The 26,721-nt window shown below is 46.6% G+C and overlaps 6 protein-coding genes across 6 annotated transcripts; 1 reads left to right on the top strand and 5 right to left on the bottom strand.

Annotated features, from left to right (window-relative positions):
- Positions 1-27: 27 nt before the first annotated feature.
- EDB91DRAFT_1273806 (uncharacterized protein) lies at positions 28-1,822 on the bottom strand. Its single transcript, XM_041324619.1, has 2 exons — positions 869-1,822; positions 28-831 (listed from the first exon to the last, which is right to left on the bottom strand). Exons 1-2 carry the CDS (start codon positions 1,737-1,739, stop codon positions 308-310), a joined length of 1,395 nt encoding a protein of 464 aa, XP_041169626.1. The 5' UTR covers positions 1,740-1,822; the 3' UTR covers positions 28-307.
- Positions 1,823-8,573: 6,751 nt separating this feature from the next.
- EDB91DRAFT_1256105 (uncharacterized protein) lies at positions 8,574-10,119 on the bottom strand (the record flags this gene model as incomplete). The annotated part of the gene is made up of 2 exons (XM_041324107.1): positions 8,574-8,859; positions 8,900-10,119. The coding sequence occupies 2 exons, from the start codon at positions 10,117-10,119 to the stop codon at positions 8,574-8,576; spliced, it is 1,506 nt and encodes a 501-aa protein (XP_041169625.1).
- Positions 10,120-10,704: 585 nt separating this feature from the next.
- Positions 10,705-11,216, bottom strand: EDB91DRAFT_1063952 (uncharacterized protein; the record flags this gene model as incomplete). Its single annotated transcript, XM_041314646.1, has 3 exons — positions 10,705-10,773; positions 10,826-10,939; positions 10,989-11,216. 3 exons carry the CDS (start codon positions 11,214-11,216, stop codon positions 10,705-10,707), a joined length of 411 nt encoding a protein of 136 aa, XP_041169624.1.
- A 2,324-nt stretch (positions 11,217-13,540) lies between these two features.
- Positions 13,541-13,693, top strand: EDB91DRAFT_1028103 (uncharacterized protein; the record flags this gene model as incomplete). Its single annotated transcript, XM_041312667.1, has 1 exon — positions 13,541-13,693. A coding segment is annotated over one exon (153 nt), but the record flags the coding sequence as incomplete, so codon positions are not given.
- Positions 13,694-13,993: 300 nt separating this feature from the next.
- Positions 13,994-17,606, bottom strand: EDB91DRAFT_1240225 (uncharacterized protein; the record flags this gene model as incomplete). The annotated part of the gene is made up of 12 exons (XM_041321984.1): positions 13,994-14,161; positions 14,213-14,300; positions 14,355-14,697; positions 14,736-14,790; positions 14,874-15,002; positions 15,033-15,253; positions 15,413-15,691; positions 15,743-16,111; positions 16,161-16,377; positions 16,432-16,629; positions 16,666-17,424; positions 17,475-17,606. 12 exons carry the CDS (start codon positions 17,604-17,606, stop codon positions 13,994-13,996), a joined length of 2,958 nt encoding a protein of 985 aa, XP_041169622.1.
- A 172-nt stretch (positions 17,607-17,778) lies between these two features.
- EDB91DRAFT_1063949 (uncharacterized protein) lies at positions 17,779-18,006 on the bottom strand (the record flags this gene model as incomplete). Its single annotated transcript, XM_041314645.1, has 1 exon — positions 17,779-18,006. One exon carries the CDS (start codon positions 18,004-18,006, stop codon positions 17,779-17,781), a length of 228 nt encoding a protein of 75 aa, XP_041169621.1.
- Positions 18,007-26,721: the final 8,715 nt, after the last annotated feature.

Genomic DNA, 26,721 nt, shown 5'->3' with positions numbered 1-26,721 from the left:
ATGGAAAAAATATGTTTCTAAACTCACCCCACATCACCTCGCGCGCACACATCCCCCTGGCCACCTAACAATCTCACCGCCCAAACGCCCATTTAAACCATCCCCCCAGAAACATAAAATCATCAGTCCCACTATGCACCTTTCACCATAGTCGACAAAGTGTTCGACACCATCTTCCACCTCTCATCACCAGGCACAGTCCCAAATGTCCTGTTTTTCGGGGTCATCACAATGCTTGCAAGGCGCGGCGCCATTGCGTGCAGGAACCGTGGGATCGACATCATCAAATCTGGCGCCATTGGTGGTTTCAAGGGACCCACGCATGCGATGGGCGACTCCCGACGTCCAGTTTGATCAGGGCCGAGTTGGGTTGCAGACCCGCTTGATCGTTGTCGTTGATGGGAGGCATTGCTCTGAGCGCTTTGAGCCCCATGTCAACGCGGATGGAGACACGGCGTAGCTCATGGCAGCTCCTTACAAGAGTGTCTAAGGTATACAGGGATACGGGCATGTTGCGCGCCCGTAGATCAAGGATCTCAAGGTATGGGCATGTGCGAGCAAGCATGAGGATGTTGGTGTCATTAAGTACGATGGGTATGGCGTGGGCGCCGGAGATGATGAGGGTCTTGAGGTCTGCAAGAGAGGTAGGGCGCATGAGGAGGGGGTGAAGCTCAATGGATGAAGTCCTGTGGCAGAACCACACGCTCTGGACACAGGTCTGGGCGAGAATGATGTGCTCTAGCTTTGCGCAGGTGAGAATGCTGAGGAATGCCAGACGTTGTCTGGGCTGCATTTGCATGCATCGATCTGTTTTTTTTGAGATTGGGGCGCCTGAAGGAACACATATCAGAATCCGTCCAGATAGCACACAGGAAAGATTCGGAAATTCTCAGATCCTCGTATAAGATATGCAGGTGATGGAGTGCAGGAAAGGGCTGGGGCACATTAAAAGGTACGGTAGGGATGCTTTTAGAGTCCAGCACCATGGTGAGCCACCGAAGGCGTGGCCATGTGGCGATGACATGGAGCAGGTTGCTTGATATGTTGCAGCCTCCGAACGACATCTCTATGAGACCCCCAGAATAGCTGGGAATAAGCGACTTCATGTCCGAGGGGTCGTTGCAGATGGTGTTGAGTCCCATGAACTCAAGAGCTTTGAGGCGCGGTGCGGCAGTATGAAGGTGTGGGATGATAGCCTTGTGGAATGGAGGGGATGACACTCCGATATAAAGGGTCTCGAGGGTGGGTAGGAGGAGGCTGAGGGCTGGGATGGAGGTGAGATGCATGTCGAACCATGCGAGCTCGTGCAGCCTCGGAAAGAGCGGGACGTCTTTTGGCGTGTTTGCAAGAATGAATGCATTGAACGTGTCGTTCAAGTTGTCGTTGAACCAAGGATTGAAGAGGATCTGGACACATGCAGCTTGGAGGACCAATGCCCGCAAATACAGTTCACAATCTGTTGGGAAAGGTGTGCATATGAAAGTCAACCGTTCATGAATCAGAGGAGACTTCGGGCGAGTGACAACCATGCGAGAATAAAGGACATTGAGTGCTGGGTCGAAAAATACACGGTATGTGAGTGCGATGTGGAGAAGGGAGCGGCCTTGAGTGTACGGAGACAGTAAGAGTGTAGGCAATGGTGATCTGTCATTAAGAACTTGAATTGAGTCTTCCCATTCACTGAACACAAAATGGAATATGACTTCGAGGATCTCAGTCATGAGAAGACAGTGATGCATGTCAAGCTTATAAGAAGTACTAGTTGTGTACTATAGCTAGGAGCAGGGCATGCGGACTCAGCCAAGTGGAAGCACAGCATACGGTGTCTCTTCACGAGCAGCACATATTGAAGTGCTGAATCCAAGATGGCACGAGCCAGTAGAAATCAAGGATGAAATCGAGAGTTGCTTTTGTCGTGTCATAGAAAGCAACTGTTTAAAGGTCTTGATGCGTCGAAGACATAAATTGAACGATCTTGTATTTTCGAAATTCGAGTGTATGGTCTTAGAGCCTTATTATGTAATCAAATTAACTCAAATTAATAAATTAGTGTTAATTAACAGTGCAAATTAGCACCTGTAAATTACATCAGCAAAACTCCCCAACGTATATATAGCCATATATACACATGTAACCACTGTAACACGCTGTAACGACTGTGACTAGTATCTATAACAGAGCCTAGAATACATACCAATATACCGAATCGATTTTTGTGATATGGTCACAGCCACGTTCCAGACCGCGTGATATACTCGCCACCATGATCCAGAGGGCTCTAAGATTATATTCTCTTATATTCAGTTATAACATCAAATCACGCTGATATCCCATAATAACCACCTATCATTTAGGTATTCAAATACATGCGGTACAGTAGAATCTAATAATCTAATAGTGGTAGCTGCGTATAGGGATGGTCACTGTAACCATATACGGTTACAGCCATACAATTTACGGTGGGCTTACGGGTACTACCCGTACTGTACCATATGTTGTACAATGCATTTGAAATGTTCGACAGTATGGTACAGGTCACTGTATTGTTACAGTAACATGAGCGTTACATGTGTCATTTCATTCTTCGGACTCGTCTGGACCCAGACCATGGTTACGATTCTATTTCTATCTCTTTCTTCTTGATCCCGTCGTTCTGAAACACAAGAAGCTCTCGCTTCCAACCCTATGCCCCTTTCCCTTGTCTCGGTTCCCTCATTGATGGGGATTCCCCATGCCCTTTGCCCTTACCGTTCAACCGGTACCACTTACCCTTTCCGGTATGTGACTCATACATACCCTTAACCCTTACTGATACTTCGGTAACTGTCTCCGTACCCTGTACCCTTACCGTTCCACCGGTATATCACCTTTACATATATATATCTCACTGTACTGTAGATAGATTCTCTAACTTGAATCTACTCGGTTCACATCTGATCTTGTCGTTGGGTCTGAACTTCTCTTGCTTAAAGAGAACTCCCTCTGTACAAAGAACCATCTTCTCTTGAGACGATCCTCTTGAGCTGAACTCCGTCTCTTGGATCATATCCTTGAGAAACTCCAATCAACTCTATGCAAGTAAGGGTCTCCACCCTTATTCAGACCTAGCGCAGGCAAGCTCCTTGCTGGGCTAGCGCCGAAGGCCACACTTTGAACACCCCTTGCGGGTTTAGTGCCGCCGGATCTCATCCGAGAGGTTACGCGTAACATGTATGGTCAAAGTTGCCTTGATGATCTGTAATGGTAGTTGCCGTCCTCATGCTCGCCTCAGAGGACAAAGCCTCCAGCAAGTGTGTCGAGATGGCAAGGGGTATAAAAAGAATGGTTTAAACCAACCAACCACATAGGAGGGGGAGTAGTATGAGCAGGCAGAACACATAAATGGCGAGTTGTACATCTGGTAAAGACATGAAAGAGACAAATGTAAATGACAAGCAAACAGAAGATTACTTAATGATGACCTTCAGTATACTCAGGGGAGGTACAACAGATGAGGGGCCAGAAATGAGTCCAGTGTCCAGCGTGTCCCGGTGTTATATGAGGGTGTGAGGGCACTGACATTTTGGCATCAGCGCTCAGCCCCATATCCTGGGAATAAGGGAGGTACATGACTTGAGATCAAAGGTCGCGTGAAGGAGTCGGATGGGGGTATATGAGTCAGTGGTGCCACTGAGGAGAGATCCCAAGCCTGAGGGAACGACAGTGTTGAACACTTCGTTGTTTGACGTTGACATGTGCATCGCGAAACATTTCAAACATGTTAGAATTCAATAGATTGGATTTATGACAGCAAATGTACCTGTAGTTACCGGATGAATGTATCCTTAGGCGATCCTCTGAGTGGAGAAGCTTGAGGATCAGGGACAGTGTACAGAAAGTGGGACTTGAATAGTTGTCATCAATGGTTGCAATGGTGTGGAGGCCTGCTTGTGGTCAAAGCATGCATATATGTGGTCAAGAGGCATCCCTTCCACGTCTGCTGGGTATCTGAGGCGGTGGTGTGCTAGGGGGAGTACTTACTCTAGAATCATTGGAACTCATAGATGATCAGCTAGATCCCAAAGATACAGAAGACGGAGCCAATGAAATAGAGTCGGATCGTTCGTGGTGAGCCATGGTAAATATTGGAGAAAGAAAGATCAGACAAGAACACGTGATATTCGACATGTTATTGATATCTGTTTGATGCAAATTGGGAATTTAACATATGTTGAGTAGAGCAAACACAAAGCAAACACACTAGGGACCGCAATGACGCATCCATGGAAAAACCACGCCAAGTGGATTTTTTGTTTGTGCGATGGTTTAGATGTGATGCAAGTTACCGATCCAGTTGGTCTGTAAATGTTTGCATCACATTGGTTTTCTTGGAGGCCAGGATCCCTGCATCAGTAAATTCACACATTGCTTATTTCAACTTATTTCACCCTTGGCACCACTTCAAAGAGGTTCCCATGGTCTGTTAGAATGGGTTTCATTGTAGGACAAAACCCATCTAACAGACCTGGCTCTCCTGCGAGGTCCTCACCTAATTCCCTGAGAGGTCTCTGCAACCCTCTCGTACATCTACACAGAGGTATACTGTTTCACGAGTGCTCCAGCTCTCCCTCCTGCAGAGGCTCGATCACAGTCAACGAGCCTCAAATCTTCAATGATAGTAGTTATGTTTGTTGTAGCTAATATGTATGTTATGTCTATGGCAATCTTGTTGTTTGATTTCTGTTTGCACCCTCGGCACCCTCAGTGTTTCGGCTATCCATCCTTCACCTCTTCAGCCACTCATCGAGTCATCTAATACCTGCCCCATTGACAACTCCTGCATTGCAATGCTGCGGCGAAAACTCAGAGTTCATGTGTCCTCATCATTGTTGCTAAGAGGGTCAGGACATCATTTGTTAGGGTGAAGACTCAGAGTTCATGTGTTCGTGTCATTCGTTAAGAGGGTCAGGACATCATTGTGAGAGGCTCGATCAATTGTGAGTTCCTATGTAACAAGGACTACAATGTCATTAGTTTACAATAAAAGAGCCATGAAAACATGAAAATGTGACAGCAATGGACCTCGAAAATCAGAACAATTCATTTCAATCATCCCCCACATACTTATTCATATTGCCCACCAGTAGCATCAGCACTAGTGGTTACTGTCACACCATTGGTGGTCATGACATAAATACAGTGTCCATGCTGGGGACCACAATATGGCGGAGGAGGGTCCAATGGAAGGTGCTCGGTTGTTAGCGAAACACCTTGTGCATGCCTGTGCACACCGCCACGATGACCTGCAGTGAATACATTTCCAGGAAGTGCCAGCAGCACAATGTGCACCCGGGCTCCATGACCTAAGTGTTCTGATCTGGCATGCCCTGGCATAAGGAATCAGCATCGTGCAACTGGAAGAATGTAGATAGGAATGAAAGCAGATAGGAACTTTGGACAATTTTAAAAAAATACGCACCGTTGGATTGTGTAGTACTATGACTTGGTGTGGCGTCCTGCACTCTACCGCGAGCAAGAGGGGTAGGTGTAGTGCTTGCTACACTGTCAACTCTCCGCCCACATTGCACAGGCTCTCTAGACAGCGTCCGAGAAGTATATGGGCCAACTTGAAGGGCTCGCCCGAGTCGTGGAGGTGGTGCCAAAGGCTGCATGCTGCTGACATGCCTAGCCACTGGGATCTGGCTTTGAGGTAGTGTTGTGGGAGAACGTGGAATGATGCTCGAGGAATTTTGTGCCGACATCCGAGCCGAAGGACTGGGAGGTGCTGGAATTACACTCGTTGGCTGTGCAGAACATCCAGAACATCCTGGAGATGATCTTATTATACACGACAACTGCAAAGAAGATTGAGTGCTCCATTTCACATCCGTAAAGACCTTCGCAAGCATAGCATTAGCCAATTCAGAAATTCTTTAACAGATACAAATACCTTTGTGCGGACGGCTTCTGCAACGTCAGAAAATCTACCCTTCATTTCCAGCATCGCATTGGCCATAAGAGGATCGACAATTTGGTGCAGAAAATCTGTGCCACTCAAGCATGGCGGGTACTCGACGTTGATGATGATTGACGGTTTATTCTCAATGACGTTGGCATGAGACTCGAACACATATTCAGCTGTGAATGTTAGAGAAATTGACGCCTTCACGATTAAAATTTTAGTGCTGTCAACTTCCATGCAAGCATTATGGTTTCATACTGTTGTATTCTTGCAACAAGCAAGATCTAACCAGGACAAGTTCACCAGGGTTGTGGGAGCCTTCGGTAAGGCGTGATGGCGCCGAGAATCCATCAATGCATTCACTGAGGAAGGAGTTATGGTAAAGTGGCAAAGGGAACAGGACTGGGTACCATTATGAACATCATGGCAGTGTGATTTAAGTACCGCAGACCATAGGGTTCACTCACAGCGTTCCTTGTAGGGTTCTCACGTTTGTTAGACAAGGGGAGCGAAGAGCCCCATCAATTTGAGAAGGGTCCTGACTCCTGAACTTGTATATTGCCTTCGCAGCGTCAGAGCCAGACTAAACAAAGAGTCAAAAACACCAGCAAGAAAAGGGAAACAATCCAGTATGAGAGGCACACAGAGTACGTATCAAAACTTAAATGGGGGGAACAATTGGAAAAAAAGCAGATGACACTATTATACAGCATGCACAACTTTACTTCCCTGGGTCCCAAACAGCTCATTGACCTCCACTTCATCTTCCTCGTGGGTGGCACCATCAGAACATTGTGAAGCCTGCCCAAGGCAGGATATATCTGGGATGAGTCCATCAATGTTGGGTTTACCTACCGGTAAAAGTGGGAGCAGTGCTGGATTAAATGCCGACTGCCAGGAGAGTTGGGCAAGTGGCACTTCAACACATAGCTTTGGACGTGGTGCAGGAGACAGAGCCACACGAGTCAGCAGCGCAGGAGCAGGATGAGGGCGTAGTGCATGAGACACACGAGCAGGACCAGGATGAGGACAACAAATTTTTGAGAGGGCGCGTAGGTAACATTATGATACTCTATAGCATGTGATGTGTTATGTATGGAAGTACTCATAGCGTTATGGTCATCTGTTAGGTACCATGCCAGCTCAAGAGGCAGAGGGGTCGGGGCTTGGCTTCAGCTCTTGCGCTGCGCCCTTAGCTGAGTATGTGCCCCGAATTTGGAGCGGGTCCGACGTTGTCCGACGATAGGATGAATGGACCGCTTTGGTCTGCTTTGAGGATCGGGGAGTAAGAGCTGCTAGTGGTGGGCCGACTAGGAGCGGAGCGGAGAAGACGGGGGATGATGTGGAGGGTGGATAGGAGCAGGGGAATGTTTGGCAGGGGCAGAGAAGGCGGAGGATGATGCAGAGGGGCAAGGGAGAATATTGGATAGGGGCGGAGTATGTGGAAAAGGCTTAGAGCACGGCTCTAAGTCGGAGCGGGGGATCGGAGGGTCGGAGGTGACGACAAGTTGAGACTTGTGTCCAGAGGAGGCAAGGTCCTACTGAGAATTCTCACAAGATGTAACTGCGAGAAGACAAGTAATATTAAGACTAAGGAAAAATATCTAAGTACATGATACGTTATATACTTCTATGTATGAGGCAGTGACCAGGATAACTATGTAGTAAAGCTATGTACCAAGGATATCATTTGTAAGTACTTTACATAGGAAAGACATAAGTCGGGGTGGATATCAATATGTACGCGTCGGATCAGTGATCGAGTGGTAATAGGAATTACCGGTGATCCGGAAGTAATGGTCTAAGTACCGAAAAGGAAAGCATATATCTAAAAGGGGAAAGAGGTCCAGTTGAATGGAGATGTTATGGGAGGGGACCAGTTGAGCAGTTGAGTGGAGCGGAGGATGAATGGAGTGGAGGGGGTCGGAAAGCGGAGCGGATATTGATATTAGGGTGGTCGGATCAGGTATATGACATCATCGCACAATAATCTTTGCAACGCCCTGCTCCCCAGTTCGACTCCAGTGGAATTCTTTTTTTTCTTCAGACCCACATGAGCCTCCCCATAGCCTATTGTTGTGAAGGGAAAACAATCGGAACAACTCGGAACAAGGAAGCCTTACCTCCGCACTCAGCGACATCTTGCCTGAGCCTTCATTAACATTGTTCATCGGGTGGACCCAAGCTACCAACACTCTGGCCTGGGCAATGCCATCAGATCTCACAGTCTGCGCACAGCTTCATCTGCCAAGTTTTTTTAGCTTGGCCTCGTACATACTACCCTACTATGTATGAGTCAATCACACTCACTACTCAATCAATACAAATGACAAGGGGAACATCACAGTAGTATGAGATGCCAAGCAGGAGTCAGTATAGGAAGATCAACTCAGTGCAAAACAAAGTAGCATGAAAATAAATTAAAGAAAATGACAGACGGTGCACTGTTGTGTGAAAATAAATTAAAGGAAAGGAAAGATAGTGCTGGCCAAACAAAGTAGCGTGAAAATAAAAGGACAGACAGTGCACTGTAGTGTGAAAATAAATTAAAGAAAGGAAAGATGGCGCTGACCCAGCATCTACGATGAGGATGGCGCAGGGTGAGCGTTTGGAGAGGGTGGGTAGCTCTGGCTCAGGCGGTTGTCGCATGGGTCTTGGTATCTCCTCCATGGTCCTTGCCTATCCGGATACCCCCTTGCCCTTCCCACATTGTCATGGTAGTGAGGGAGCCGCTGACGTTCTTCAACTTCATGGGCATACATGTGATTGGGAATGGGGCTATAGCAACTGGGATATACTGGAGGAGTATCATCACGCTCTCCGATGCGTGAATCATGGAAGTTTGCAGGATGGAAGTTGTCTTGAAGATGACCACCTCGGCAATAGAAGGTGTCGCATGCATGGACTGCATCACAGTCCTAAGGAGATGTATCACACACATAATCACGATGGTGATACTGAATAGGGTCATGAGGACAGTGAAAGTTGCGTGTGTCCAAAGGGTCACGAATATCGTGAGGGTCATACCCATGTTCAGTAGGCTCATGCCGGCCTCCTGTGCGAATGATAGGCTCGTGGGACAGCTCACGGGACTCAAGGTGTAGTTGCTCTGGGAGATTGTGTGAGAGAGGTACACGAGGTGTACACTGGACAGGCTCAGGAGGGTTCTGAATGCTCTCTTTAGAGAGGCTCTGGGGAGGGTCATGAGGGTCACGGCTATGTGAATCAGCGAGACAAGGCTGATGGGGAGCTTCATGTGAAACTTCAGATGATGGTCCAGGCTGAGGGATTTGTGGCTGCACTGGAGCATGATGACTGGCAGCACCATCTGAGTCCTGGTGATCCATCATGTTATCTTGTGATGTGTCCTCATGATCATGAGGACCATCTGTGGCCTTATCGGTGGGCTCCTCATTGACGTTGTTGTCGCCCTCTTCCGACTCCTCACTGTACATCATGCGATGTGCGCGGCTCTGAGTCTGCTGAGATCCTCGTTTGACAGGGCGTGGTTTGACAGGGCATGGTTTGACAGGACCATCTCGAAGTCTCTTGGCACGTTGAACTGTTCCTGCACGAGCAAGTGGCTCGTCACTTGAAGATGATACAGTCAGTGGTGACAAGGGACCACCCTTTGTGGGAGATAACTCGGGAGCAGCCAATGGCGCAATTGCTTGGACCTTCACCTTCTCCTTGCCCTTCGCCTTCACACATTTCTTCCCCACATTGAGCTCCACTTCATCCTCTACAGATGGTGCTCGCCTCTTTGACTCTTGAGGTAGCCTACTAGCTACCACCTTCCTCTTTTTCCCATGAGCTGTGTCTTCAAATTCCATTTCAGGGATTATCTTGCGAGGCTCAGTGTTGGACTTGGAGGTCAGAAATTCAATTGCGGCAGCTGGCAAAGGCCGAGGAACCACTACAAATGGGCGTGCAGGAAGAGGTTTCAATGGTAGACGTTCAGTTGTATCAGCCTGCAATTCCTGTTGCTGAGAAGTCGAGGGCATTTTGCGGGTGTCTTCGGTCTTCTTGACTTTGGTGGTTGCAGCGCTGATCTTCATCCGAGAAGGCCCGTTATAATCTGTATGATGGTTGGCAAACATCCGTTTTGCACCAGAATGAAAGTAGTCTGAAGGAGGTGATTCACCAGTGATTACGGGGATTTCTGATGCAATGAGCATGGCTAAAATGTTGAATTAATGAAAGTGTTGTTGCAGCACCAACGACTTTGAACATACCTCATGACATTTTCGGTACCTTAGCCACATACATTGTTCCTGCCTTCAGAGCCTCTACAAGTATAAGGACTTCCTTCTGGGTCAGCCCTCCGATACCCTTGCTCTTTGAGTTAATGTTGTGGTATTCCCCAGGTAAGAGACATTTATGTGCCAGATATCCCTTGATGCAAAGGTTTTCATTTGTGAGCGCACTGGGCATCGTGATCCATGGAAAGTTTTTGAAAGAGGCAAACTTCCCATCCAGATTTTCTAGTGTAGCCATTTCATGAACCACAGTATAAAAAGAATGTCCAAAAAAAAGACTAACCAACTTGTCGGCTGAGTTCCTGCTTGAGCCACTTGAGCGAATCCTCTCAACCCCCGCTAAGTTGATTCTTGGAGGTGTCATCCTTCGGGGATGACACAGTATCTACTTCGCATATGTCGTCTTTGACCTCCTTGAATGCATCCTCAACCACTGATAGTGATGTTTCATTGCTGTTGAAAGTGATCAACATGCGAAGTGAGTAGAGTGATGCCGACCGAGACCTACAATACATGAGCTTTCAGGTGTCCAATGATGGTATCGTCATTGGCATGGCAGCGCGTCTCAAAGAACTGATAGAATAATTTTATAAACACGAGTTGAAGTTTGTTGGCAGAGACTTACCCCTGCAGCAGCCGGCGTCGTATGTACATGACCTAGAGAGGCATCCTGGTTGACTATGTTGCCACACAATACAATAGCTGACTCAAAACCAAATCTTGTTGAAGCAGAATCGAGCTAAGGTCAATGTTAGCTAGTTCTCAATCCTCACAACGAGATGCCATACCAAGCTTGCCACTCGTCTATAGAGCTTCTGGAAGGACTGAAGACACTGATTGAGAGTTGAAGCAGTGCCTATGTGATGCGCTTCGCTATATGCACTGAGAATATCCTGGTAGTCATTGGGGAATGCCTCCTTGAATTTTTCATAGCAGAGTCTTTGCACGGCTGTACCTGGATGATAAGTCAGACAGCGACAGACTACATATCTATTTTTAATTACCTGGTGTGCCATGAACCTCTACATTTGCGATCTCTTTTCCTTTACCTTTATCGTTCTCTGATCCTCCTGTGGTGAGCCGCGCAAGCTCTTGCTCCTTGTACTCCTTGAAGTAGTTTGCATATATGTTCCAATAGTTGATGCTGTGAACCTCTTGTCCACGACTCTTTAGGTATGTGTTGATCACCTGATTGGTCAGCATCATGGTAGACTTAGATAAATCATTAAATGTGCGATCAATCAGTGCAAACCCTTCTTCAAGCTTGTCGTTGGTCTCTGATGACCTCTGTCTGGTCAATGATTGCTCCTGCGAACTAGATTCACGATCAATGAGGTTCGGGTTCTCTTCTGGGAACTGCTCTCGAGTGCGGGCATTGGAGGGGTAGTAGCTTAAGTCCAATTGTTGACTAGACGCCCTGGTAAATGTGTTACTGCCTTGGGTGCTATGTGGAGCCGTATCGTCGATATCCTTCAATGGTGTTGGAGGGATGAGATTGAGGGGAGGTGGAGGGTTGGCCCACTGTGTCTCATTCTGACCACCAGCTGCAGTCATTCCCGGTACTGGGTCTGAGAGTAGCGTAGAGGGAAATGAGTCATCTACCATAAAATTAAAGTTGTGGGTGGTATCATGACCTGGCCATGGAGGCTGCGTGCTTGAACGAGCATAAAAAAGGTCATTGAGGTGCGCAGGGTGTTGTGAAGGAGGATCACCCAGAAAGGGTGAGGAGTGGTGACTCAGTTGGAGTGATGCGGTATCGCTGCTCACAGGACCAGCAGAAAAGGGAGAGGTCTGATGGCTGTTTGGAAGCGGAAGTGGGAGTGATGACGAGTTGCTGCTTGCACCACTGCCACCTGGCAAGGGAGAGGAGTGGCGACTATTCACATGTGGGAGTGTGAGCGAAGACGTATCACTACTCGTGGTGACACCGTGACCGTCAGCAAGAGAGGTCAGGGGGGAAGCAGACTGCACAAGTTGAGGGGAAGGTATTGGAGGTGCTTGGCGACAAATATTGGCCTCCCTTGTGATACTGATATCCCGTGAGGTTGCCTTGATGTTAGTTCTAAGTCTTGTTGGGGTGAGTTCAGGAAGAGGTGATAGATGTCGACGGCCGCTGCCAAACTGCTCGTGGATATAATCATCGCCAGGTACCACAGAAGACAAGTCCATGTAGCCGGGAGGGGGAGAGTATATTGCGGCACCAAATTGGTCTGCCATTTGTTGGGTCATATCTGTGGCTGGGTCAACAACACGATTTTTTGGAGTATTTAAGAATCACCTTTTTTTGGAAGAAGGATGTACAGTTAACACTGATGTGAATGACGAGGACTTGTTTATTCACAAACAATCTATCAGAGCAATCCTGTCAGTATGATTCAGAGAGAAATTGAAGAATGTGATGACAGAGGACACTCACAAAGTCTAGAAGGATAGATTGTGAGAGGGGGGGAAAGGGGGGATGCGCAGATGGTGATCCATCTAGGGAGACCCTTCAGAGAGGGAAGAGAATATTGTCACTGAGAGGTAGCGGGACACCAAAGGCGAGTAGAAAATGTACCAAGGCCCCATACTTATAGAAAATTTCATCCTCCGGCCAATTGGTGTGCCTCCAGACCATGTCCCAACAGTGCACATAATACCGCGGAACACACTAAACAAATTTAAAAAAAAAGTGACGAGATGAGACCCAAGATACTGGACCTTGTAGAATACCCCAAAGAGATAGAGCCTTGAGAGGGTATTGCGTGTTTACTGAGGCTTGCTTGAATACCGAGAGGCACTGGATATGTTATGAGAGCAAATGAGAGCCAATGAAATTGAAGATACAGATCACGCTCACTGTAAAACATGAACGTGCAAATAAGTTTTGTGCACAGACCTCCCACAACGGTCCTCAATGATTGCAGTAACACGCCCCATCCCATTGGTACCAAATTCTAAGCAATTACATCGTGTTGAAACCATGTACCGAGTTTGTCTGGTTAGCTGGCATCATTACAATACAAACCTCGTGTGTATTTCGTGTTGAATTTGACCGACACCACTCTTTTCCCAACTATGGGACGCAAAGCCAAGTACTTTACTTTAGCAGACAAAATGGCAGCACGACGTCAACAGCAGGTGTCATACACTCGGACAGAACAGCGAGTTACTTGGAACAATTGTAAGCCTGGTATTCGCTCATTCATATTGCAGAGCAAAAACGGCTCAACAAGCTCAGAATGCTCATGCATATGCCAAGCATCATGGTCAATGCGGATGACGAACAGCACCCAAGAATGAGTCACAGCCTCTTGAAATAACTCTGCTTGCATTTGCAACTCTTGCCCTACCAAATTCATATCTATTTCGCCAATCCCTCGCTGGTTCGGACTTGATTGACGAGTCTGACCTCTCACAGTGGGACAAGCCCCCTCCCTACAAATATGCACCTCCACTGCGGACGCCAGACGAAGAGCGGTTCACTCAGAACCTTCTAGATGTGATGCACGGATGTCAGTTGTGTCAGTTAAGGGAGTCTTGCGCTCGTTGTGCAGTCATGTTTAACGCAGGAGATATTGCTGGTATTCTAAAGGAGATTCAAGAGGCATGAAAGACTTTGATTGATGGCTGGATTGAACTTGATGCATGCATCACAACCTTGCAGGAATGCACAAGGGAGAAGGTCATGGCAAAATGTTATCAGCAGTGGCAAGCGAGGAAGATCTTGAACTATCAACAGGAGGAGGATTTGTTAGCTAGCGGGGAGAATCCATACATGTAGATAGAAGTTTTGATTTTATCGTGAAATTTGCTATTGCACAGCTGATGGTAAGGAAAGAGTGAGAGTGCAGAGATAATGACGCAGACAATGTATATCATCCTCCCGCAATCCCGTAACATGCCGCCTGCAGAGTACCGCAGTGAGTGTCACTAGAACCCAAAGACCACAGTCGTAACTGTTATGTTGGAGACACTGGGTCTACAATGAATGACATCAGAGCGGTTAATATCTGTTAAATATAGGACTCACATTGAGAGGTCGAGCAACCCATCCCAAGAGGTCAGTCAGAATGTGATGGCCGTGTTTATTGGCCATGGCGAACAACCGAGCAATTAATCTCATAATGTCCTTCTTCACCATCAGTAAGTCACTCAGTCACATGAAGATGAACTTACTTTGATGTCGGTTTTCCAAGGTTTTTTTTTCACTGAGGCTATCAAAAAGGTGTAATTCCTTATTGAAGACATGAATCACACAAATTACCCAATGTCCAATCGAGTCAGAGGGCTGGTGTATCGGAAGGACCCATACGTCCTTCTCCCAGTAACGTGTCCATGAAACATTCCACCAAATGATATCATTGGGGGCATTGTAACGGATGCGCAGGAGGTTGTGGGTAGAGAATATTGTGCAAGAGAGGGTTGGGGCTTTTAGTTCAGAGTAGAGCAGGGCAGCACAGCTGTTAATACACATGTTGTTGAGACACGCTGTTGGAGAGCAGAGCAATTTGATGTCTTTGGGATCAAATATTTGATGAGGGAATCCATCACACAGAGGTCGGATACGTGTGACGAGTGTGTTGGGGACATTATTGTCCTGCTCTTGAACTGGGACACAAAGATCGTCAACCAGTAAAACCTAGTGAGGGGCATCAGTGATATGATATTGAATTTTAAGTTAACCAATGTACCTTAGGAAGCTCCCACATGATGGTGGCTTTAATGTCATAGCCTATGTCAGTTGACTCGGTGTCATCGTCCATTAACGTGCCCATCTGTCGCTCAAGAATATCAGCGAGTGTGGCTTGTTCCGAGCCAATCTGTGGTGGGTCATCAAGGTCAGCAGACACCAGCTCATCTTCACCGTCAAGATCGGGTATGGTGAGCCTTGTAGTATGGATCCAATGAAGGGCAGTGCTCCGAGAGCCTCCTGAGAGGGTAGCCACAATGTCTACAGCTTCCTTAACCTGGGTAGTGAACCATAATGAAGACACAAGCGAGTTGCTCCAGTGTGATTGAAGCCAAAGGAAGTTAGACCGGTGCTGTTCCAGGGTGGCTGTAAAAAGCTCACCTGGAACCCCATCAGAAAAGAAGACTGGAGTTGAACGAATTTACCTACATTCTGGGATGCGAAGAGCAAACTCGAGTGCTGCAAGCTCTTCCCTGAAAAATCGACAAAGGTTATCAGCTTCGGTGCCAAGGCGCACCTGTTCTTCCCTGCATCAATCACATTTAAGAAGAGCACGGATGCCATCTCTAATGTCCGTATCATCCAACCACCATGGGACCTCCCCAATAGATGGAGTGATCCACACGTCCTCCATGAGTGTAGGATCGGCACGGAGTTCAGTAAGTTTGGTGGGGAGGGGAGTAGGTAAAGGAATTGTGCAAGACGGATCATAGAGCGAATCTAACTGTTCACAGTATGAATTGAATTTGCATATAGCCGTCATCAGGGCAGGTTGACGTTTAGTGATAGCCTTCCGTGTCTGTTGATGCAGTTTCATTCCTGAGAGATATTAACGATCAAATAGAATGAGAAGGGGGCTGGACATGTTACCTAATGCTTGTTGAGCACTGCCAACAGCCCGATCTAACTTGTCCCACCCGAAGAAGCTGGTGATGGCACGTCTGCGAATATTGATTTTGAGGTCCCATGCCATCAACAGGATGCAAACAAAATCAAGGTCAATTCCCTTAAGCTCTGGAAAATTATCATGGATGTTGAGAGATGAATATAGAACTTCGACTTTGTCCATCAAGCGATCATGACCTCTCTTGAGGCTCTCTAGAGCCTCAAGTGTGTCATCAGAGTGCGACTCTTTCGTGAGCATGACCCTCATAGCCTGCAGTGCTTGGTTCGAAATATTGAGATCGGCTTGTAGACCTAGCACCGTGTCAAGCTCTTTCCTCAAATGAGCAGGGGCATCTTAAAGAACAATTTAATGAGTGGCTATATGTAGCGTGAATGTACTTACATGCTCGAATCGAAAACTGAGATTCCTGTTGATGCAACCATTGGGACTTCAACTCCTTGATGGGTATTTCACATTGGTCCAGAATGTCTTGTGCAGTTGACCCTTGATCGTTGACACTGCGTTTCAGACGTCGCTTAATCCAGTCGCCAAGGTCCCCATGCATCTCTAAGCCTATTGCAGCCACCTGGTGATCAATCAGCCATATACGACGATGACACTAGAAGGCATCCAAAGATCGGTAGGTTAATAACGGAATGAAAAAGATTCTCACCGATGAGGATTTCTCGACACCGATCAGCCGAACAAACCGTGACCAAAGTCTTTTGGTTCCTTCTCCGTCTGACAACCCAAGTCCAACGCAGATGCATGGATTATATACCAATTGACATGCCCATTCATGTCCATATGTGTGCATTGCCGTTGTGGCAAATCGGAGGCGGCTTGTGATATCTTCTGGAAGGATTTCATACTAACCTCCAATAAGCACAGGGAAACAAATAAAGACTGACAAATCTACCTTTGAAAGTGACCGCGTGAGAACACACCCGACATCGTATAAGGCGACAATGGTTGCCTGAGGGGGCAGCAACAAAAATAAGTATTGGAGAAGAGCAACAGAATATTTCTGTTGCTCGCCGGGTGAATCTATGTTAGCAAAAAATAAAGGAATGTCGTGGCGACATATAAGAGCCATAACCCCCATATCATCGAAACTGTCCATAGCAGCCTTCTGCTTTTTCCCATCAGCAGCCTCGTAAGTGTTTTCACATAAATCAATGGCTTCGTCGGGTACAACAAGCTTACGTGCCTTAGGAGGATGCTTACGTTGGGAATCTATCCGGCGGCCAACTTGATCAACAAAATCCTTAGGGAGAAAGTATGTTGGGTTGTAGAATGGTGGACAGTTGCCTGCAGAGCGCCAATGGCGGTGGTGGAAATTTCCATCTGTCGTGATATGTATATCATCACCATTGTCAGTAGATTTGCCATACAATACACCACCGAAACACACAGGGCACCACTGGACAAGAAGGGGCAAACATCGATTCCAGTGTAAGATGGTTGGGGAAGGGGCCTGCTCTGGAGGTTGCTGTCTGTCAGAAAATATCTTGGGGGCTGGCAATAACGCTTTGAACTCTGCAACATGATCCTGACACCGCTGGAGAAGTGACTCAAGTTGGTATTTGACCTCGATCTGCAAGATGTCAAACCATTGCACTGTGTAGCCAAGCCCACGATGAAAAGGTTCACAAATTAATTCACCCTTTAGAGCAAAACATTATTAATGTTCAATAGCACAATGGTAGAACCTACTTTTTTGTCTGTCATTTGGAATCCTCGGCAGGAATAATACGTCTTGAGAGTGGATGCAAGTGCATTGATTGCATCACAAGAGCGCTTGAAGAGCGTTCGGTAAAATGACAATAAGTCAAGGGAAACTGCCATACGAGGCTGGGATGGTGAGGTAGGGAACAAGCTGTGGTGGACGAGGACTTGGGGAAGTGAGGAGCAGTCGCAGCTCAAAACATCAACAGATGTGAATCCTATTGATATTTAAACATCATTGCTAGTGTGTGATTGAGGACTTACAGTCAAAAAACAAACAAATCAAAGTCGTTCATTTCCCTGCGCATTTGAGAGTGGTGCACACAGATATGACTTCATTGACTCTTTCCAAGGGTCGGCCCTGTGTCCGTGTGGTATATTGGACTTGGGGCTGAACGAGGGTTGGGATGAGCGCTAACCAGCTACGGTATAGTGCGTCAGTCAATTTGTCGGGTGAAATACGACGTCTGGACAGCAGCTGTTCGTGAGTGAAGTCAGGTTCTACCTCCGGCACAAACATCTCCACATCGTCCGAGTCATTGATAGAATTATCTGTGGGAAGAGGCGGTTCATTTGTTGTGCCCTTCGTATCCAAGGTTGGTGAGTGTGATGCTTGATGACATTCAGGGTTCATCAACTGGTCCATCTGAGCAAGAAGGCGGCGCCATTTGGCCTCTGCACCAGGTATCTCAATCAACGCTTGACTTTTCTCCTTGTCGCGAGCTTTATATGGGCTGACAAAATGGTGACCAAGACCAGAGGATACAACTTCAGACTTGCGAGAAGGTCACACCCTGCCTGGCGTTGATGGTGACGAAGGCATCATTGTAGTACTAAAGAAACCACAGTAGAGTGGACTTAAAATAATATAAAGTGAATGCAGTGAGGCTCCTCAGAGTCAGCGGCAGGGGGTGAGAGGCTACCTGCAGGCTAGTTGATAGAACACAAGGCTATTATGGGTGGCACCAGAGCCACTGGAGGTGGTTATGAATAATATCTATTAATGGACAGTAGAGAGGTCGGGTCTCATAGATAACTTTCCCATAACATAGAAACCGGGTCTCTGAGACCCTTTATTACTACTGAGAAGTACTGCCTGAGGTGACTTATTTGGCACTTATCCCTACTTTTGTCACTTATCAATAATGGGATCTACTTATTTTTCTTCAACTAGCCACCTGGGCCCACCACCCTCAACTAGAGTACACCAAAATATTTGTTAGACTATAGAAGCTCATTTGACAATATCAAAACAACCACATTGGTTGTTTTAGTCAAGTGGAAATGCCAAAACAGTAGCAAGAAGATTTTGACTTAAATGCTTTCCCTAGGCAGCTACACTTGAGAAGACTATATTCTATCATTATCAAACATGTATTTGATAGGTTATTAGAAATTTGAAACACTCAAGTGGAGGGTGGTGGGCTGGGGTGGCTAGTTCAAGAAAAAAAAGTAGATCCCATTATTGATAAGTGACAAAGTAGTGACAAGTGCCAAATAAGTTGAAATAAGCAATGTGTGAATTTACTGATGTGCGCCTTCGGTTTTCTGGATCCTGATGGTACACTTGTTTCTATTGTGCATATATACATTTGCTACTGTAGTGAGGTACATATAATAGTACTACCACCTTATAACTACAATATAATGTCACTGCCACCATGTTTGAGGGTCATGTGACATGATGTGAGGGTGGTGAGGTGTTTATAATGTGTAATGTTCGTATGACGCATGCATACATGCATCATAATACTCAAACATTTTGACAATTCCTAATCAGATAATGTTATGTGTTATGACATTTGGGGAGTTTTGCTGATGTAGGTTCGCCGCTCTGGACATCCCACACTGACTCCAGCACACTGGCACCACAATATTAGTGTGCCCTGTCCATTTTTTGATGACCTTCCCCGTCTCATTGTCCCACAACATCACTGTCCCATCACTGTATCCGCTTGCAACAGTCTTGCTGTTTGAAGACAATGCAAAGCCAAGTGTTACTCTCTCCCCCTCATCTTGCCAGGCATCACCTATCAGTGAGCCACTTTCCAGGTCCCATATTCGGAGCGAGCCGTCCAATGAACATGTGATCATACGTTGTCCGCCAAGCATCGCGACACCTTGTACAGTGATGGCGTATCGCATGGTATAGTGGGGCACTATCATTGACGTCTTTTTTATCTTAGCAGCGGGGGTTGCTCTATTATCGCAGAGTATCTCATCACCAAATTCAGCATGGCCAAATTCCTTTGCGAGGATAGAAATACATTCTGCAATGGGTTCGTAATGGTGCTCATAGCAATGCAGGGACATGATGTTGAATTGTGCATGCCCTAGATGATAACGTGCAAGCTGTACTGATGTTAAGAATGGAAGCCCCAAGTCAGTTGTGCCAGTAGTTGTGCGCTTGCTCCGTCTGCACCCCACCCCCCACTTTCACTTGAGAAATCTGTACTAATCTGCAAGTCGACAACGTGATCGACAGTACTTGACTTGGCTTGACTTTTGGTTCATTGACATTTATTAGTGCCATTCAAGTTGTTTGTCACAAAGGGCGACCAGGAGGGTCTATAGAATTCCAAACTTTGCATTATTTGATGTTCAACTTCTGCACTGGTCATTTGGTGTGTTGATTGCTTGGTGTTCAATTAATGGGGCATGGATCTATTAGAGGTGACGAGACTCGGACTAGGAACTAAGGACGGGAACGGACTCAGTCTTGGATCGAAAGACTCGTATTAACTATGGATCATACCTAAGGATGGGAACGGACTGAGTAGGGTAGTAGTTAGTAAAGGGTAGAGTAGAACCGTAAACGAGAAAGCTCACCTCAGTCTTGGATCGAAAGACTGAGGGAGATTATTTGATGAGGAGAGGAATTAATATGTTGATTGAGATGGAGAATCAATGAGGAACGTGTATGACACATGGTAGGAGGAGTGATTGTGTATGTAAAAAGGAAAAGGTTAAGTACATATAAAGGTCATATCTTGATACTCCCACTCGGACACAAATCACTAGAGATGCGTGTGTAGCTTATTCAGCTGGTTCTTCGTTTGAAGGTGAACAAAGAGTGAGCGAGTGGCGATGGTTGTGGAAAAGTTTTCATGGTAGGGATTTCGTGAAAATGTCGGCAACCATATCGTGTGTGGGTACATATGGGATAATGATAGTCCCGTTGCTAACTAGATCTCGAATGAAGTGATAGCGGACGCGAATGTGCTTTGCCCGGTCATGGAATTGCGGGTTTTTCGTTAGCGCACGACTTCCATTATTATCACCATATAGCATGGTGGGGGTGATCAGCAACAGGTCAAGACCAAAGTCGCATAGCAGCTGACTGAGATGGATCTGCTCGTGGGCTGCGTTAGAGAGAGAGATGTACTCGGCTTCAGTGGATGAAGTCGCAATGACAGATTGTTTTTGGGAACGCCAACTAATGGGGGAACCAAAGAGATAGTAGACATAGCCCCCAATTGAATGGCTGTCATCTTTGTCAGACGCGAAGTCTGAGTCCGAGTAACCAACAAGTCCTTGGTCGGATAAACCAAAGGTCAAGGAATGATGCGTGGATCCACGGAGGTAACGAAGGAGATGGTGAAGCTGGTGATAGTGCTCTATGCCAGGGTTGCTCAGAAATTTCGACAGTGTTGATACTGCGTATGCGATGTCTGGACAACTAACGCGCATAGCAAAGTTGAGTTCCCCAATGACACGTGCATATGGCATGTGCACGAATTGTTGCACTTCAGTTTGAGTGAGGGGTGCAGATGTCTTCGTCAAGGAGATGCCTAGGACCATGGGGGTAGACACTGGTCGACAATCCGACATCTGAGTTTCACTGAGGATCTGTTTGAGAAAGGAGGATTGGTTGATGGTGAAGAGCTTCTTGGAGCGATCTCACATAATATGCATTCCTAAAAAATGACGCGCTTCGCCAAGATCCTTCATTTCGAAATGTTTGCTCATCTCCAACTTAAAACCATTAAGGAAATCCCGACAGTTCGATGCAATCAACATGTCGTTGACGTAAACGAGGAGCCAAATGGTCTTGTCATCCTTGCGTAAAACGTACAGACTATAGTCTGCTTCACTGCGAACAAAATTGAAACCTTCTTTTCATAAGAAATCATCGAGTGTCTTGTTCCATTGACGACCGGCTTGATTGAGTCTGTAGATGGCCTTGAGGAGTTTCCAGACCCAATCTGGGTGCTCAGGGTCTTCGAAACCTGGGGGTTGACGCATGTAGATTTCTTCATCAAGCTTGCCATTGAGAAAAAGCGGTCTTCACGTCCATTTGATCAAGTTCAAGATCAAGCTTAGCAACCATGGAGAGTAGTGCACGTACAGTGTCATATTTTGTAACAGGAGTGAAGGTGTCAGTATAGTCCAGACCTTCGATCTGCGTGAAACCCTGTGCAACGAGACGGGCCTTATGACGGGCAATCTGACCATTTTTGTCATACTTGTGCGAGTATACCCACCGTGAGCCGACTGCTTTTCTCCCTGATGGGAGTGGTGTTAAAACACCCACTCCTTTTTCTCCCAACAAGGCTAACTCTTCATTCATCGCACTTTCCCAATGACCCGAATCTTTTGACGAGTGAGCCGCAGCTATCATTTTTGGAGGGAGCTTCCGTCCATTAACCTTATTGCTGTCTGCCAAGGATACATGTCTTGTGGAGTGTTTAATGGTGACGTCAGGGGTTGCGCTAGTGCCACAATCTTGTTCTTCATCAACTTCCTCCTCAACAGTGACCGGGACGTAAGTCCAACGCCGTTGTACTGGAACGTGTTTGGTTGGGATGGCGACAGATTTTGGAACTGCTGGTCGTGCATTGATGCGTTGGTGTGTCGAACATTGTGGCTCAGGAGATGGTACAGTTTCTACCGGGTCCTCCGTAGTAACAGGCAGAACATTGTTGTTTGATTGCGGGAATGGTTGTGAAGGTGCAGGAATGGGAGGAGCAGAACTTGGAAGTACTCCCACTGAAACAGTACTGGGTCCTGTCAGTGTGATTTCGGAGGTATCTTCTGATGTTGGCAAAGAGTGTGGTAATGCAGGAGTGGGCTGTTGCATTAGAGTGCGCTGATTGTACAGTTCAATGAGGGGTGAAACAACTGAATTGGGTGTGCCATAGAAGAAATTTTCATCAAAATGGACATTTTGGGAGCGTACCATTTGTCGTGTCACCGGATCCCATAAAAGATATCCAGCATCCTTGATGTGTCCTAATAAGAAGCACTGTCTTGAAACAAATTCGTATTTGTGGCGATTGTCGTCTGGGATGTGAGCATAGGCGAGGCAGCCAAATGGACATAAGTGCGAGACATTCGGCAGTTCACCAAAAAAGAGTTCAAATGGTGTCCTGTTGTCAGTGGCTGATGACGGAAGGAAATTCTTGATGTAAGCTGAGTTGAGGATAGCATGACCCCAGAACGAATGAGGATAGCCACTCTGGTGGTGAGCACTTAATGCTCAAGTGGCGAGTGTCTGATGTCTGCATTCTGCAACACCGTTCTGTTCTGCTGTGTGTGGCATCGTAAGTTCATGTTCGATTCCCTTACTGCTCAGAAGTTCGATGGTCGCGTGGGAGACATATTCTCCACCATTATCGCTATGAAGATGTTTGACCCGCTGACCTGACTGGTTCTCAATCCAGGCAAGGTATCACTGGAGGCGAGAGTATACCTCACTCTTGTGCTTAATGAGGTAAATAGTCGAGAAACGTGAAAAATCGTCTGTGAAGGCGACAAAGTATGTCTCGCCAGATAGTGTTGCGGTGTTGACGGGTCCCCAAACATCAGTATGAATGAGTTCCGCAATGTGTGTCGCACGGTGCCGAGCATGAGACGGGAACGGCAATTTTTTCTGCTTGCCCATTAGGCATGACGGGCAGTCGATGTGGTCGCCAGGTCCTGTGGACTTGTCTGAAAGGTCAAGGGACAGTCCTACTACAACCTTCTCAGCCTTGCATAAGGTGGAGTTTGCAGCATGGCCCATGCGTGCATGCCATACAGCCAGTGGTAAAGGTGCAGCTGAAGCTGTCCTGATGGCAAAAGCCATATGGGTGTGCTTGGCCCGGAGGTAGTATAGACCAGCAGAACATTTCACACATGTGATCACAGTTCTATCAGCACAATGCATTTGTCCTCCTTCAGCATCCGTTTCGAAGAAAATTCCATCCGATGCTAGAGCAGATACGGATATCAATGTACACCGTAGGTCAGGTACATGGAGGAAGGGGAGTTCGATGGACTCATGTCTTCCATTATTGTCAAGTGCTAGTGTGATGAATCCCCAACCTGGGGCAAGAACGGTATCATCATTGGCAAGTTTCATGATTAAGGGAGGGTTATAAGTTTTATAACGAGTGAAGAGGGAGTGTTCAAATTCCATATGTGTGGTGGCAGCAGAGTCTACGTGGAATGGGAAGTAAATAATGCTCGTATTAGAGTAACTGGCAGAGTGCACAGGAAGACGAAGGAAAGACGGAATGTTGTCATGTTGTTCTGATGTGAGAGTCGACATGTTAGTGCCTTGTGAGGGTGAGGAAGGAATGTAGGCTGATGTATTGGGCAAGTCCGATTTTGCTAGGCAAGCATGGCAATTGTACCAGATGTGGCCTGTGCGCTTGCAAGATCCACATGTCGAACACCACGACAACTCCCACTTATCCCCCTTGGAGGCGTCAAAATCCTTTGGCTTGGCACGTTCAGTAGGTTTACCTGCTTTCGCCACCCTAGCGGCCATGGCTGTGTGGTGTGCATGCAGGTTTGCGGAGCCAAAACTCGCATAGTACTGCTCCAAGTTTCTGACCTGGCTGATTACACCTTCCAGCATTAGCTTTCCAGCATTGGTGTCAGCGCCATGGAGTATGAGCTGGGAGAGTGGCGCATAGAAATCCGGAAGGGCACGTAGTAACACTTGAACAAGGGTACAGTGGCTCAAAAAACTGTCCGCATGTTTGTGCTATTTCACTATTTACATTATTGTATATGAATGGACAAATAGACCAAGGTTATGCTAGTGGGGTACTCTGTAGTACTCCCTTGGGGCGTGAATTTGAGCCCTTGCCCGTGGGAATCCATGGTAATGTGGTGGCACTATAGGCCTTACAAGATGATGACTCATGTGGACGGTTTTTTGACCCAAGTATTTTACACAGATAATTAGCTGTTCTAGTATTTTGTGTGACCTCCCTTGGCCTTAATTCCTGCTTCTATCCTTCTAGGCATACTTTCAATCAACTTCTGACAATCCTCTGCTGTAATTTTCCCCCACTCCACTGTAACTCTCTCCCATAACTCCCATACTCCTTTAGGAGGGTGTTCATAGGCTAAAAGCTTCTTCTTGAGTACTCCCCAGAGATGTTCAATGACATTGACATCAGGGGATTGTGCTGGCCAGTCAAGGAGGTGAATATTGTGCTCTTCAAACCATTCTCTGGCTCTTCTGCATGTATGCTTGGGATCATTATCCTGTTGAAAAATAATATCTTCTTCATCAATTCCTGATTCTGCCATGCTAGGCAGCAAGTGGTGGTTGAGGATGTCCACATACTGCTCAGCATCCATCCTCCCCTCAACTTCTGCAAGCATTCCCACACTATTCCACCCCATACATCCCCATACCATTAGAGAACCTCCTCCAAACTTGAGAGTTCCATTAATCTCTCTGTCTGTAAGAGGGCCCCCCTTCTTTTTCCACACATATACCTTCCCATCTGACCAAATTCTATTGATTTTAGTCTCATCAGACCATATGACCCGCTTCCAGTCCTCTACAGTCCAGTTTTGATGGGCTAGGGCAAAGGTTAGTCTTCTCTTCCTATGAGTGATGGAAAGAAGAGGCTTTTTCTTCTTTGTTACAGCCCTAAGATTGGCTTCCTTGAGGACATTCCTCACTGTTTGTGAAGAAACTGGAGTAGGGATGATGGAATTGATATGATGAGTGACTTGGACAGCATTATCAGCCTTTCCTATGGTGATATGTTGGATAATGACCCTCCTATCAGTAGAGGTGAGTTTGGATGGACAACCTCCACTGGAGTTTTCCTTGTCTGGGTGACATTCTTTGATGAGCTTAGCTACAGTAGACTTGCATACACCAGTTCTAGAGGCTATTTGATGAGTAGAGAGGCCAGTAGTAGACAGAGAAAGGATATTATCCCTTTGAGGAGAGGAGATGGTTTTCATGGTGATTATGACTATGATATATGGGACACACTTCATTATATACTTAGCAATAGGTTTAATGATGTCATAATGAAACCACTTCATAATTTATTTAATAGTGGTATGACTTTATGGTGTCATAACTAATGATTTATATAATTTTAATCTAGGGTCAAAAAACTGTCCACATGAGTCATCATTTTGTAAGGCCTATAGTGCCACCACATTACCATGGATTCCCACGGGCAAGGGCTCAAATTCACGCCCCAAGGGAGTACTACAGAGTACCCCACTAGCATAACCTTGGTCTACCTGTCCATTCATATATAATAATGTAAATAGTGAAAATAGCACAAACATGTGGACAGTTTTTTGAGCCACTGTATATTTGTTGCATTTCCATTCCGCAGACTCAATGACCTTGAATTGGGCTTTGATGTCCATGATTTCTTTGATGGTCTTGGTAAGGGAGTCGCTATCAGATGCCTTGGGGAGATCAAAAACACGGCCCATAAGGCTCGTAAAGCAGATGCCGACAGACACCTGATACTTGTCTTCCAGCGCCTTCCAGATGGTGGCTGGGTCAGCAACACCCATGAAATGGATAAGGTCACTTGAATGTACCGTCATACCGAGGAGTCCTTTGGTTATACTTTGGCATTCTCGGAAGGAAATGACGTCCGCGCTCACATCATGTGTCGCGAGGCGCTTTTTGAAGTCGATGTCTGTCTCAGTGGTGCTTTTGGTTGGGCCCTGAGGGCCCTTCTCATCACCGGAAAGGAGACGCCAAAGATTGAAGAGTGAGAGCCAAAGGTCCATGGATGTTACCCACGAGGTGTAGTTAGAGCCATTGGCATCAAGAGGAGGGTGAGGAAAGGATGTTGGAATTCAGATGTTAGACGACGATATGGTAGACATTACTGATGTAGAATGACATGTTGGTGATGGTGACAATAGAGTGGGAAAAGTAAGTGGGTTTGGTAATGAGTGAGTTGGAACAATGGGAGTCAACAGCGGTGATGGCAGCAAGGGAATTGATAGGATCCGCAAGTCAAGC

This window comes from Suillus paluster (genome assembly GCF_016628075.1).
Source record: "Suillus paluster strain FC165 chromosome Unknown EDB91scaffold_171, whole genome shotgun sequence".
Taxonomy (NCBI): Eukaryota; Fungi; Basidiomycota; class Agaricomycetes; order Boletales; family Suillaceae; genus Suillus; species Suillus paluster.
The sequence above is the reverse complement of the archived record's forward strand: the minus strand, read 5'-3'. Positions and strand labels throughout refer to the sequence as shown.

Bases quoted from the DNA above. Each gene is read 5' to 3' on its own strand.
- EDB91DRAFT_1273806 (XM_041324619.1), bottom strand. From the start codon at position 1,739: ATGCATCACTGTCTTCTCATGACTGAGATCCTCGAAGTCATATTCCAT. The intron at 832-868 runs GTGCTATCTGGA...GTGTTCCTTCAG, and splicing joins AATTTCCGAATCTTTCCTGT to GCGCCCCAATCTCAAAAAAA.